The sequence below is a fragment of the Camponotus vicinus genome, unplaced genomic scaffold (assembly GCF_025532165.1).
Source record: "Camponotus vicinus isolate PSW18456_S1 unplaced genomic scaffold, iyCamVici1.0 SCAF_13, whole genome shotgun sequence".
NCBI lineage: Eukaryota > Metazoa > Arthropoda > Insecta > Hymenoptera > Formicidae > Camponotus > Camponotus vicinus.
In genome coordinates this window covers 12,263,846-12,276,699 of record NW_028141949.1, presented here as the reverse complement: position 1 = coordinate 12,276,699, position 12,854 = coordinate 12,263,846, and the positions used below count along the sequence as shown (strand labels likewise).

Below are 12,854 nucleotides of genomic sequence, written 5' to 3'. Positions count from 1 at the left end.
CCGGAGAGTGCGAAAACTCCTGGGCTAGCCTACCCCATCGACGACAACAACAAATATGGCGAGAGCGTACACCACCTCCCGCACGTTTGCTGCTGCGACTGCCGACTGAGCGGCAGATGGCGCTGCGCGCCTCCCCGCCTCCCCATCCCCACTCCTCCCCCCCCCGAGTCTCCCGCGATCAGTCGCTCCTTCGGCCTATCTCGGTCGTTTCCGCCGACCGTCTTCGAGTTCCCGCGTTCCAGCCTGCTACCTGTCACTTTCGAATCTTCCCGCGGCCTCAAGGAAATAATGCATTGTTGTATTTGTCCTCTTATTCCAAGGCTGCGTTCGGAAACATCACCCGAGTGCCCCCGGGTATCATTTTATCCTTGTTGTTCATTGAATGTTAAACAAGGATAAAATGATACCCGGGTACATTCGGGTGATGTTTCCGAACGCAGCCCAAGAGTGGAATAGGGAAAGACTTTTCCTTTCCCTTTACATTCGAGAATTACATTAAGAAAAGATTGTTTTAAATAGAATTTTCAAATTTTTTTTCTTTGGCTGTATTATGTAAGGAAAGGAGAGAAATGTCACTAATCAGCGTTGATCAAGCAACATTATTGTGTTTGCAATTGCCTTAATTAAAAATGTAACAGTTTGCGGTCGAAGATAATATTATTTCTGTCGAAAATATAATTATTACTTTATCAATTAGAATGCAATCCACGCTCGAAAGATACATACAGGGTGTCCTAGACCACCCGTACACCCCTTTTCTTTCAAAAACTAAGCATTTTAGAGAAAAATGTTTCAGACAAAAGTTGTTTGGTTTCGAGGGGGCCATAAGATGTAAAGAAGCCATAAGGTGTAAAGAAAACACATAGTTGTTTCGAAGAAAAAATATGTAATTTGTAATTAACAATTACATATTTTTTCTTAAAAATAACTGTGTTTCTTTTACACCAATTGATTCCTCTTATTATTTTGTACATAAAAGTATTAAGGTAAGATAATCGAAAAATGAATATTTTACAAGATATTTTATGATTTACGTAAAATTAAGAAATTACTTCAAGCCTCAACTCGGAAAGTACTTAATGAAAACTAACTTAATTATAGTGTTTTGGAAAGCTCTCGAGATGAGCTACAAGAATGTGCAAAAATATATAGGGTATTCCATTTAAAAAAATTGAAGTGACCTTCACGTGACCTTCAAATGACTCTTCAAGGTCAAACCAATGGTACCGTCTTATGGCCCCCTCGAAACCAAACAACTTTTGTCTGAAACATTTTTCTCTAAAATGCTTAGTTTTTGAAAGAAAAGGGGTGTACGGGTGATCTAGGACACCCTGTATATCGGAGGGGCGCCACTGGCCGCATTCAGCAGACTGAACAGTTGGGCAACATTACTAGATTTTCCGATGTAATTCGACGCTGATTGGTCAGACCTGAAAGTAGAAACCAATCATGTTCGATTGCTACTTTGCGGTTGAGTCCGCTGAATACGGCCACTGATCTGATACGAGGAGGCTTTCCAGCAAGAAAACAAATGTCAACTGTCACGCGATTGGCTGTCGAATAGAGAATTTTTATGGTCCCGCAAATTTTTCTATCGATCAGCCAATCGTGTGACATTGTTTTTATGCATGTTTCTTGCTGAAAAGCTTTCCAAAGTAGATGTCTCTTTTGATTCTCGCATTTCGCGCCATTTCGAGTTATTTCTGAAGAAATAAAAGTTGATAAAGATCGTTAGAATACCGATTAATTATTAGGTGTCATTTCATACAACAGGAATAAAAGATGTCAGAATCTTCCAGTGCGCATTTGGATCCGGAAGATACTATTGATATCTTGGTAGCTACCGATATCCATCTCGGTTTCGATTACAGTAAAAAGAGAGGTTTGTTTTTACGACGAATATTTTCAGCCTCAAGATACTGTCGCAAATAAAGAAACCTGATAAGAAGCGAATTTGAAATTAATATTGCGTTATTAATGTAACAATTCCACAAATATTACAAAGTATCACATCTTTTCTTAAAGGTGGACACTCTGACGACAGTTTTATAACGTTCGAAGAAATATTGAAGTATGGCAAGGAAAAAGAAGTCGATTTTATTTTGTTGGGCGGAGATCTGTTTCATGATACTAAACCAACGCAAACTACAATGCTTAAGTGTGTGGAATTGTTGAGGAAATATTGCTTAGGTGGCAGGTCAGTATTTGAAATGAGCTATAAAAGAATTAAAAATGATATATATAATGTATCTTATATTTCAGAGAATGCAAGCTGGAATTTTTGAGTGATTCAGAATTAGTATTTCGGCACTGTGCGCAAAAGCATGTAAATTATGAAGATCAAAATTTAAATGTCTCGATGCCAATATTCACTATCCATGGAAATCACGATGATCCAAGTATGTTTAATATTTATACATATAAATTATATCTTTAGAATGAATATTTGTACATATTTTGCATTCTGTTAGGTTTTGGTACTGTCGGCTCGATGGATGTATTATCAGCTACTGGACTTGTAAATTACTTTGGAAAGTGGACAGATCTTACTCATGTAATTATACCTCCTATAATTCTAAAGAAACATAATACACATGTTGCACTTTATGGCTTGAGTTATATTAATGACCAGAGATTATCTAGATTATATAGGGATGAGAAGGTATTTATTTCAAATATATGTCTTTGTCCAATTATAACATTTAATATTGATGATAATTTTATGTCTGGTTTATTTTAAAACAGGTGGAATTGTTACGTCCAAAGGACATAGAACCTTTCAACATATTTGTTTTACATCAGAATCGTGTCAAGCGTAGTGATTATGCTCATATATCAGAAAATAGACTGCATAAATTCCTCAATTTAGTTATTTGGGGTCATGAACATGAATGCCGTATTACTCCTGAAGTGAATGAAGAAGGTGGCTACTACATTTCTCAACCAGGTAAATTAACATATGTTTCTTTTTGAATTTATATTTGTACAGTGTAATATTTCAGAAATTATATAAAATATGAAATATAAACTTTAAATAATATAATTTTTAGGAAGCTCTATTGCCACCTCTTTATGTGAAGGTGAATCAAAACCTAAACATGTGGGTCTTTTAAAAATAAATAAAAATAATTTTAAAATGAAAAATTTGAAATTAAAAAGTGTCCGACCATATATCTTTGAAAACTTGATTCTTAGTGATCATGACATTAAAATGGACGATTGTATTTCATTAGCTGACTCTGTAAGTCAATATGTAGATCGATATATTGAAAATGAGCTTATGCCTAAAGTTGCTGAGCAACTCACAGGTATGTTAATTACTTTATTGAATATATTTATTATTGTTGTATATATCTATTATTTATTGAAAATGTGATATTGTAGGATATCCTAATCAACCAAGTCAACCTTTGATTCGATTAAGAATATTTTATAATGATGACAATGAACAATTTGATACATTAAGGTTTGAAAATGTTATATTAATTTTATTATATTATTATATTTTTCGCCTTTATTTGCATTTTCAAAGAAAAGAATACATTTTTCTTGTACTTTAGTTTGGCACAAAAATACTGTGATGAAGTTGCTAATCCAATGGAGATGATTATATTTCGTAAAATAAGAAGTGGAGAAAAAACAAAACGCTTTAATGATGAAATTGATGATTTGGATGATATTACAGAATTATTTCAAGCAGATGTAAAAAAATGCATTTTGTTTTTATACATTGAACAAATTGTGCTTCATATCTTAATAATATTAATTAGATTTCTTTCTATAGATAGGACAGGATTGGATTAGTACAGTACCAGGAGGGATCAAGAAATATTTTGATATGGAAGAAAACAAAGATAAATTAACAGTATTGACTGTAACAGCATTAAATGAAGCATTAAATCGATATGTTGATCGAGGCGACATAGAAGCTTTTAGAAATATAGTGAGGTGATTATATAGTGATTATTTATTTTTAGAATTTTAGCTATTTTTCACCTATATATCTCTGAATTGTCTTATTTTTGTTTGCTAGAGATCAAATGAAAAGGACCATTGAATATGTAAAAGCACAAAATAGTGCGAAACCAGAAGATATCCGTAACGAAATTATAAATTTCCGCAATAAAAGAATTTCAGAAGAACAAGAGGAGCAGAGTAATGTAAATAATATTTGAGATATTTATTTGCATTGTAATATATATTTTTAATTTTGAATTTGTTTACAGGTCCTAAGGGCATTAAACAATCCAATACAAACTAAAAGTGTTAAGCAATCTCACAGTGTTGTAAGTGACAGTGATGACAACGATGATTTAAATTCAAGATCATCGACGACTAAAACTAGAGGAAGAGGCAGAGGTTCTAGAGGTGGCAGAGGATCCAGAGGAAGTCGTGGAGGAGCAAAAGCTAATGAAGGAAATGCTTCTATTACAAGAATGCTGGTATAAATACTATAGAAATATATTATTGTTAATTATTATATATTTATAACGAAAAAATTATAATTTTTTTTATAATTTTTTTTTTAGAGTTCCAGGAGTGCACAATCAAAACGAACAAATCGCGATCCTATTATTATAGATGATTCCGATTAATTATTAATTATAATAACTATCCATAAGAAAAGATATATATATGAAAACATGTATTTTTTTTATATGTATGAAAATGAATATTATTATTTTATATTTAAAATATAAAGTTCAATAAAAATCTGCATTTTTACAATGGCTTTTTTCATATTATAAAAAAAATATGAAAAATTACAAGTATAAATATATTTGACCTGATCTCTTTTTTTGTCGGATTTGTGCCGTTGAATATCGAATATTTCACTAGATTCGCAACTAAATGCTCAATTATTTCGCGCATGCGCAGTCTGTTTTGTCCAACAAAAAGTCAGGCGTGTTGCTCTACTGCATATGCTATATTGTTCGTGCTTGGAGCGTTCTTTCATGGTTCCTGTGTTAACCTTACTTGACGGGAAGTTATAAGATCACGCAAATATAATTTGCAGGTATTTGATAGCAAGTATTTATGCAATAAAAATATTAAGTTGAATTTGTTAAAAAAATATTTATAAATAAATTGCAACTTTGGAATTGCTTTACATCCGGCAGAACGCTTGGATGTAACCGGATGCATTTCATGACCTGAATTGTGTATTTTCTTCTATGCACATGATAAACTTAGAATCTGTCTCGGTTATTTATACAAATGTTTCTGTAAAAAAAAGACAGAAAGGAAAAATAAATAGCAAAATAGTCGATTAATAATTGAATACATGCAATTTTTATAGAAATGCCGCCAAAAAGAGGAAAAGTACAGAAGGAGGAGGTCCAAGTTTCTCTTGGACCGCAACTTCGTGAAGGAGAGGTAGTTTTTGGAGTCGCCCACATCTTCGCCAGCTTCAATGATACATTTGTACATGTCACTGATTTATCCGGCAGGTTTGTATCATGTTAAAAAATCATAGACATATTAACATAGACTGCTTATAAGGTAGCGAGGAGTGTCCTCCTGAGAGAAAAGGATAGCATGAATTAACTTGTGTTTCTATCTTTTTCAAGTTATTAAAGTTAATAACTTGAAATTGCATCATGCGTGTGTCAGAGAAAGATAGATACACAAGTTAATTCATGCTATCCTTTTCCCTCAGGAGGACACCCCAACTTAGGTTTCACTGTCTTAAAAGGAGTGTATGTTAATATGTCTATGGTTAAAATATATTGATTATACTTTGCAGCTAGAAGTACAAATTTAGCAATTTTATAATATATAATTATGTGTCTGATTCATGCAGGGAAACAATCGCTAGAGTTACTGGTGGCATGAAAGTGAAAGCGGATCGTGATGAAGCTTCACCTTATGCAGCTATGCTTGCAGCTCAGGTATGTCATTTGATATAATTATTATATTCAAATTAAGTACAGAAAATTAGCATTTCATATTATATTACCCACATTCAGGCAGCTACCTAGATAATAAATCTTATCTGAGTAGCGTTCATGTTTGTGGAAAAACAAATTCTTTTTATTAATTGAGAACATGTGTTTATGCATCATATGCTCTTCTCTAAATAAAAAAAGAAAACATTCATAAATGTGTAATATTGTATATTTTATATAATATTACATAAGGAGATTTAAATATGCACAACATATATTAAAATTTTAATCATGAAATAATTTTGTATTTTGCAGGATGTTGCAGAAAAGTGTAAATCACTAGGTATTACAGCACTGCACATCAAATTAAGAGCTACGGGAGGTAACAAGACAAAGACCCCTGGTCCTGGTGCACAATCTGCTTTGCGTGCTCTAGCTCGTTCGAGCATGAAAATTGGACGTATCGAAGATGTTACTCCTATTCCTTCAGATTCTACGCGCAGGAAAGGTGGTCGCCGTGGACGCAGACTCTAACTCATTATGGCGTTCTATATCTCTTTTATCTTTCAATAAATATTTAAAGAAAGAAATAGTGGATTTATGAAGCATATAGCCTTTCTTTCTAATTCCTCTACGTATAAAAACTGCATATGTTATTGTATATTTTTTATTGCACTACAATAACAACATAGATGCAATTATATAGATTAACATAAGAGAAGCATTTTCTTAGAATATAAATTATATAAAAAATAATATAGAAAATTGATGTTAGATTTTGTGTCACTAATATATATATATATATATATATAGCTTAATATAACAAAATAATACAATAAAGTATTAATATTTAAATATTTTAATATCTTTAATATTAAGATAATTTGACTATTGACAAAAGTATGCATATAAAGCACGTGTATATATTTATATCATGATGAAAAAAATTATGCTTTGTCAACTAACTGGCCAACATTAAGATACAATTTAACCTTTACGTCCACTTTTTGAGGTGATTTATGTTCCAGTGCTGCAATAGTATTCACATATCCATGTTGCATAACAAATCCAACTATAACTGGTTCTTCATTATTTTCATTAGTATCATGCGGAATTACATGTAGACGAATCACAGCTTTGTTTCCTTTTCGCCATACTACGAGTCTAAAAAGAAAAGTTGTGTAAATGAAACTCAAATCATGTGTTTAGAATAGTTCTACATTTTTATATTTTACATACTTGGGATCATCCTGAAAATTATGATTATCACTGGTATCATCATATTCAGCAGCATCGTCTCTTGGTGGAAGAATCAATGCACTGTGAGGCAGTATTAAATCTGCATTCGGTATGATTTTTATTGACTTAGGATCCTCTGTTACGGGCACCTGCCGTACAGTAGACGGCAATAAACTTGGAGATTCACTTCCCTATTATAATCTCAATTTATTAAGATGTACTATTTGTGTTTGTCATATGATATATATATAAAATTTTAGATATTACTTGCTGCATGTCTTCCTGTTTAAGATCTTTTTCCTTAATAAATGAAGTTGATAACGAGGTATCTAATGGCAATATAGTTATTTGAGTCTGATGCTGTGTTGGATTGCAGAATTTTAAAAGCAATTCACTTGATTTTCCTGGCTGAAGTGGCTCACAAGTAACAATTTTTACTTCTGGAATATGATAACTAGAAAAATATATTTTGATTATTATATATATGAATGTATATGATATAAATCAAAATTATCCTGTAATATATTAATAATTTATCTCTTAACATAATTCTTACAATGCAGCTAATAAAATCTTGAACTTTATAGATTGCGGACAGAGATCTGATTTGCTGACATTATGTTCACACACTCTGCAACGTTGTGACCTTTTAACTAAAAACTGTCTATGCTGTGGGCGCAACTCGTTTATCTTTTCAGCTTGCACTTCTGGATGTTGTAATCTTTGTTCCAATGTTGTAACTAAAAATTTATGTACATATAATTGGGATGAAATTTTTATGTATTTACGCTATTTTACAAAAATTGCACACTTTCTTACTTTTAGTTATATCTATAGGTTCTGTAAATATATCCTCTGATAATTCTTCTATTTCCTCAGTTGCAATAGATGATACTGGTTGAGCAGTCGATTGAGATTGCATTGGTGGTTTTAAGGGACGTCCAATACGTTTACGAAGCAATGTGGATGTAAAACTATACATAGTCTGCTATTGACAAGCAATAGTTAGAAAAATATCTTTGTAAAAATGTCATATAATTAGTTTTTGTCAAACTCACAGCTGGCATAAAAGGACGTTTTGGATGAAATTTCTTCCTTTCACATTGTTGTTTCTCTATTGAAGCTAATATTTTATGATAATCAATAAGAGCATTAATGCGTGTTGTATGTGGATTCTCCTGCTCAGGCCATCCTCCAGTTGCTATAAGTAAAAATTCAAGATATTTCATAAGTAATTCATTCAAGATATATTATAAAGTTCTATAATTAAATCATTTTAAACTTTTATATGTATATATATAATATTATAAATTTTCTTACCCACAGATTGGTCAGGTATCCCAGCATCTCGAGAACTCCATCGGCACAATGAACAAAACAAATAATATACTTTTTTAGGAGTAGCTTTAACATCCTTATTTTCTTCTCCTTCTGTTGCTTTTACAGTTGCAGCTAGTCCTGCTCTTGTAGATAATGTTTGAAAGCAACAAGGGCAATCGAAGCAATTAGAACATCTGTCAACATATTATCATTATTATCATGATGTTATTTTTAATGTACGTAAAATTTAAAATATGCAAACGTACTTGTTCTTTTTAAGACGTACTTCAGATGAGGGTAAATTTTCCATACAATTTGGACAGTAGTGGGAATCCACCTGAATAATAAAGAAGGTTTCCTTTTATGGAAAATATATGATATACTTTGCACACATTGAAAATTATGTTCACATAATAAAAAATCAATTATTATATATATATATTTTTAATTATATTTTTCTATTAGGATTTGCTCATAGATTTTAAGAGACACACCTTTTGACAGACACAGTAGCCGCATCGTATCATCAAGCAATGTCGACAAAAATATATTTTTGATATAGGCTTTAATGAGCCACAATTGCACACATAACGCACATAATCTGGTTGATTTAAATAAGTCATACTAGAATAAACAGTCTAAAAGTTTATGAGATAAAAGAACAGAAATGTCACACACTGTGTGAATATTTCTTTTCTATACTTTGATAACCTCACGGTGTTTAACCATTTTCTCCTCAAAATGTCAGTCAGTCAGATGGTAGATGCTTTGGGTGACATTACATTAATACGTCAAAATGTTTGTCGGATATATGATTGGCTGTTAGATAGAGACTTCTCAGATCTCAATAGAGACTCTAGAAATTCCCTATCCAACAGCCAATCGCTACGTTCGACAAACATTTTGCCGTATTAATGTAATCTCACCCATATGAAAGTATTTGACGTAACGATGACGTTTTAAAACGCATAAATGGAGCCTTTTACGAGAAGCTGATGATAGTGGAAAGATATGCTTATATAAATGATTAATGTGTTAGAATACTATACCTACATACTAAATAGAGAATCTACTAGGTATTAAAGAATATCCATACATATATATATATATATATATATATATATATATATATATATATATATATTAAATATAGAATATAAATTATATTTTAATAATTATTGATCAGACATTTTTTTTCTCAATGCTTATCAAATATTGAGTTTAAAAATAAAAAAAAAATAAAATTAATTAAATTTAATATCAATCATATGTAATATTATTTAACATAACGTAAATTTGATTTTTATTTAATCATTTTATATTATGACGTGTATGTGTATAAATAATTTAAATGTTAGAATAGTTTTACAAATTATTATATTTAGTCTACGTTGATTTATGCTCACATGTCATCGCGTGGAATCATATGGAGAAAAATCACTCGTCAATATTACTTTTAATCTCAAAATTATAATTTTTCATCGCTTATACATTTTAAATATATTATTACTACTTTCTCGTCCTTCTGTCTATTTTAATCTTTTTATTCCGGAAGTACTCATGCGGATGAAAGTAGAAGGATTCGTGAGTGTACGGCCATGAAGTACCATCACGCGATGGTATGTCGAGTGTACGTATAAATCCAACCAAGCGTATAGAGCAGCTGATAATTACAGTGTGTGCTGTACAAAGAGCTTGGAGATGTAGTAAGAGAATAGAATATCTGTCGGAGGCAAGCGACATCGATTACAAAATATTTTCCTATTATTTTTGCAGATGCGCTCCAATCGAGAAATCGTAGGAATCCAGCTACAGCCAAGACTTCCTGTGCGTTACGCAGCCAAGACGATATGGCAATTGCAGCCGCAAAAAATTTCTCTGGACAACCACGGATCATTCTGGCGGAAAGAGAGAAGGGCGACGATCACGTGAGTAAAGAGTGAAAGTTATAGCTTGTTACCGCTACAATCTTCGTATAATAGAAGATGATCGATTCATAATTAAACGTTTATGTTCCCACAAAGATGAAGCTTTATTCCTAATTTTCAGTCGAGCCCATCGTCGTGCAAATAATTATGCGAATATATTATAGTGTATGTTACAATCTTCATAAAATTAATTTCAATTGCGTTGGAGAGACAATTCCCGTCCATGTCGAATATATTTCGATATCATATGGTGATCATGTGGGGGAGTGCATGAATTAGAATTGCTAATCGCACACTATGCAATCTCATCATATCTTCTAATCACGCTTGACCGTAAGGTTAATAACTGGAGAACACACAAATCCATCTTCGTTTTCCTAAGATCAGTCTAACTGTACACGAAGTGGTAATCGCCAAGAAGAGATTCAAGAAGAGTTAAGGTTTAATTTCTCTCTTCCTTTCATAAATCTAGAAAAAAGGATCACAGATTCTAGGCATCTTAAATATTATTAATCAACAAGTTTATAAATATAAAAAACGATTTCTAAGCTAATTTTGCACCAAACCTTTGGTCTCTTCAGAAATACACTTTGAACTTTTGAATTTGAACAATTCTTGAAAGAATGTTGGCGCGATGAAAAAATGCTTTCCCTGAGATTTCTTAAATTGCCTTTAGCTATCTTCGCAAAATGCAATCTGATTTCCAAGGGTAGACTCTTACTAGCGAACATCTGCGCGAACTAACAGTATACTAACATAACCGTATTGAGATTATGCAAGGCTAGTCGATAGCCGATGGATAGTAATGGCAGATGTTTTACGCCAGTAAACATAACATTAGTCGACGTCGCCGCCGCGATAGTGCATAGCGAAGTCTAACGGTGGAACCATCATAACGCCCCGTAATTGCGATCCGATTCTCCTCGGCATCCTTGGAACTCGATGCTATTTGGAACATCAAGGTAACGTCAAGGTATTCAATAATTGATGATACATTCTGAATGAAGCCGGTATTTCGTTGAACGATAAGATTTTACGTACTTGTCATCTTTTATTGAGCACATTTTTTCGTTGAACTGCCAATTTTCGATTCGTTTTTTAGTGAAAAATAATTTTTTTCGATATTTTTCTCTAAAAGTATTATTTACAATTTTCCAAAGTATTTATATGTATATTATTTATAACTTTCCAAAATTTAATTTCTTTCATAAATTGAAATTCTATCAAAACATAATTTACTCACACAAGAAATTAACAATAGAATTAAAGATTTTTTTTTCAATATTTTTCACTGAAAGCATTATTTATAATTTTCCAAAATATATATTATTTAACTTTCCAAAGTTTAACATATATATAAGTTTATACTCTTTATACTCTTTATAAGTTTTATAAACTAAAATCTATCAAAATATATAATTTACTCACACAAGAAATTAACTGAAAGATTTTATGTATTACGTTTATATTTAAAAAAAATCTTCATATTTTTAATCGCATATAACATAATAGCAAATATTTTTAAAGGGAAAATTGGTTCAAAATGAAAAAATTTGACGAAAGTGTACTCTTGACAAGGGTTATTTAATATATCCGATTATGACGTATAATGTATTAAGTATACTTTCTCTGCAATTAAAATTTATTTATATCATAGCTAAATAAGTCGTTATTTTTGAGATATCGGCGATAACTTTCTCGATATTTATAAGAATTGGAAATTGTTGGCAGCTCGTATATTACAGATAATATCATTAGTTCCTGCGTTTCTCTTATATGAAACATAGGCGTCTGTGGATAGAACTTGTAATTCAATTTTATATTTCCAGTAAAAGCAATTAAAGCGATTGCGATTCAATTTGTATGTTTAATCAACGACTATTTTTCTTCTCCATGTCGCAAAAAAAAAACGAGCCTTTCGATTATGCGTAATTGTCTGATTGGATTGTTCCGTGTTCGACGAGGACACGGTGTGCGGCTTTATTGGTGTTATAACGTATGCTGTCGCCGGTATGCAATGCAGTAAAAGTTTTTTCTCTCTTCCCGGTGAGAAAACCGGAAGGAAATCGCATGCGTGTCGCGCAGGAATCGATGGATCGATTATTAATGACTTTAATAGCGCGCGCGGTTCTTTACAGGAAATTTCGCGATAAGCTTGTACGATTTTTTTATGTCTATTGAATGCTTCGATTAATGATAATTTTTACTTTCTTATAATATTTACAATGTAAATTTCTTTTTCATATACGATACGTAAATTTGTATATAAGCCAAACATTATTTTATCAGGAGAACCATCCTGATGGAAAAGAAATATTATAATATTATAATGTTATAATATTATAATATTATAATATTATAAATATTAAGATAATATTATATAATATATATAATATTATATAATATATATATAACATATAATATTATATATATTAAGATTAATATTATAAATATTAAGAGAAATATTATAATATTATAA

General features: G+C 31.5%; 3 protein-coding genes across 5 annotated transcripts; 2 read left to right on the top strand and 1 right to left on the bottom strand.

The window, feature by feature from the left end:
- Nucleotides 1-1,664: 1,664 nt before the first annotated feature.
- Mre11 (double strand break repair nuclease mre11) lies at nt 1,665-4,722 on the top strand. 2 transcript variants are annotated; one of them, XM_083086691.1, is made up of 12 exons: nt 1,665-1,882; nt 2,026-2,197; nt 2,263-2,399; nt 2,472-2,554; nt 2,746-2,947; nt 3,051-3,308; nt 3,385-3,466; nt 3,561-3,702; nt 3,785-3,948; nt 4,034-4,160; nt 4,227-4,442; nt 4,530-4,722. In XM_083086691.1, exons 1-12 carry the CDS (start codon nt 1,783-1,785, stop codon nt 4,593-4,595), a joined length of 1,749 nt encoding a protein of 582 aa, XP_082942817.1. In that variant the 5' UTR covers nt 1,665-1,782; the 3' UTR covers nt 4,596-4,722. The 2 variants fall into 2 exon arrangements, with proteins under 2 accessions (XP_082942817.1, XP_082942816.1); XM_083086690.1 differs by having other exon boundaries at nt 1,666-1,882; nt 2,472-2,662.
- A 183-nt stretch (nt 4,723-4,905) lies between these two features.
- On the top strand, nt 4,906-6,478 carry Rps14 (ribosomal protein S14). The gene is made up of 4 exons (XM_083087425.1): nt 4,906-5,017; nt 5,300-5,450; nt 5,804-5,891; nt 6,204-6,478. Exons 2-4 carry the CDS (start codon nt 5,302-5,304, stop codon nt 6,420-6,422), a joined length of 456 nt encoding a protein of 151 aa, XP_082943551.1. The 5' UTR covers nt 4,906-5,017; nt 5,300-5,301; the 3' UTR covers nt 6,423-6,478.
- On the bottom strand, nt 6,100-9,201 carry Dctn4-p62 (dynactin subunit 4). Of its 2 annotated transcripts, none has more exons than XM_083087423.1 (9): nt 8,942-9,201; nt 8,714-8,784; nt 8,448-8,641; nt 8,186-8,328; nt 7,947-8,115; nt 7,684-7,867; nt 7,395-7,581; nt 7,128-7,318; nt 6,100-7,052 (listed from the first exon to the last, which is right to left on the bottom strand). In XM_083087423.1, exons 1-9 carry the CDS (start codon nt 9,068-9,070, stop codon nt 6,836-6,838), a joined length of 1,485 nt encoding a protein of 494 aa, XP_082943549.1. In that variant the 5' UTR covers nt 9,071-9,201; the 3' UTR covers nt 6,100-6,835. The 2 variants fall into 2 exon arrangements, with proteins under 2 accessions (XP_082943549.1, XP_082943550.1); XM_083087424.1 differs by having other exon boundaries at nt 7,947-8,112.
- Nucleotides 9,202-12,854: the final 3,653 nt, after the last annotated feature.

What these genes read in the sequence shown, in the direction of transcription:
- Mre11 (XM_083086690.1), top strand. Translation starts at nt 1,783, where the DNA reads ATGTCAGAATCTTCCAGTGCGCATTTGGATCCGGAAGATACTATTGAT. An exon ending in CGATTACAGTAAAAAGAGAG is followed by an intron (nt 1,883 to 2,025) that starts GTTTGTTTTTAC and finishes CTTTTCTTAAAG; the next exon opens with GTGGACACTCTGACGACAGT. An exon ending in CTTCTATTACAAGAATGCTG is followed by an intron (nt 4,443 to 4,529) that starts GTATAAATACTA and finishes TTTTTTTTTTAG; the next exon opens with AGTTCCAGGAGTGCACAATC.
- Rps14 (XM_083087425.1), top strand. Translation starts at nt 5,302, where the DNA reads ATGCCGCCAAAAAGAGGAAAAGTACAGAAGGAGGAGGTCCAAGTTTCT. An exon ending in GTCACTGATTTATCCGGCAG is followed by an intron (nt 5,451 to 5,803) that starts GTTTGTATCATG and finishes TGATTCATGCAG; the next exon opens with GGAAACAATCGCTAGAGTTA. An exon ending in CAGCTATGCTTGCAGCTCAG is followed by an intron (nt 5,892 to 6,203) that starts GTATGTCATTTG and finishes TGTATTTTGCAG; the next exon opens with GATGTTGCAGAAAAGTGTAA.
- Dctn4-p62 (XM_083087423.1), bottom strand. Translation starts at nt 9,070, where the DNA reads ATGACTTATTTAAATCAACCAGATTATGTGCGTTATGTGTGCAATTGT. An exon ending in GCTACTGTGTCTGTCAAAAG is followed by an intron (nt 8,785 to 8,941) that starts GTGTGTCTCTTA and finishes TTTATTATTCAG; the next exon opens with GTGGATTCCCACTACTGTCC. An exon ending in ACCTATAGATATAACTAAAA is followed by an intron (nt 7,868 to 7,946) that starts GTAAGAAAGTGT and finishes ATAAATTTTTAG; the next exon opens with TTACAACATTGGAACAAAGA.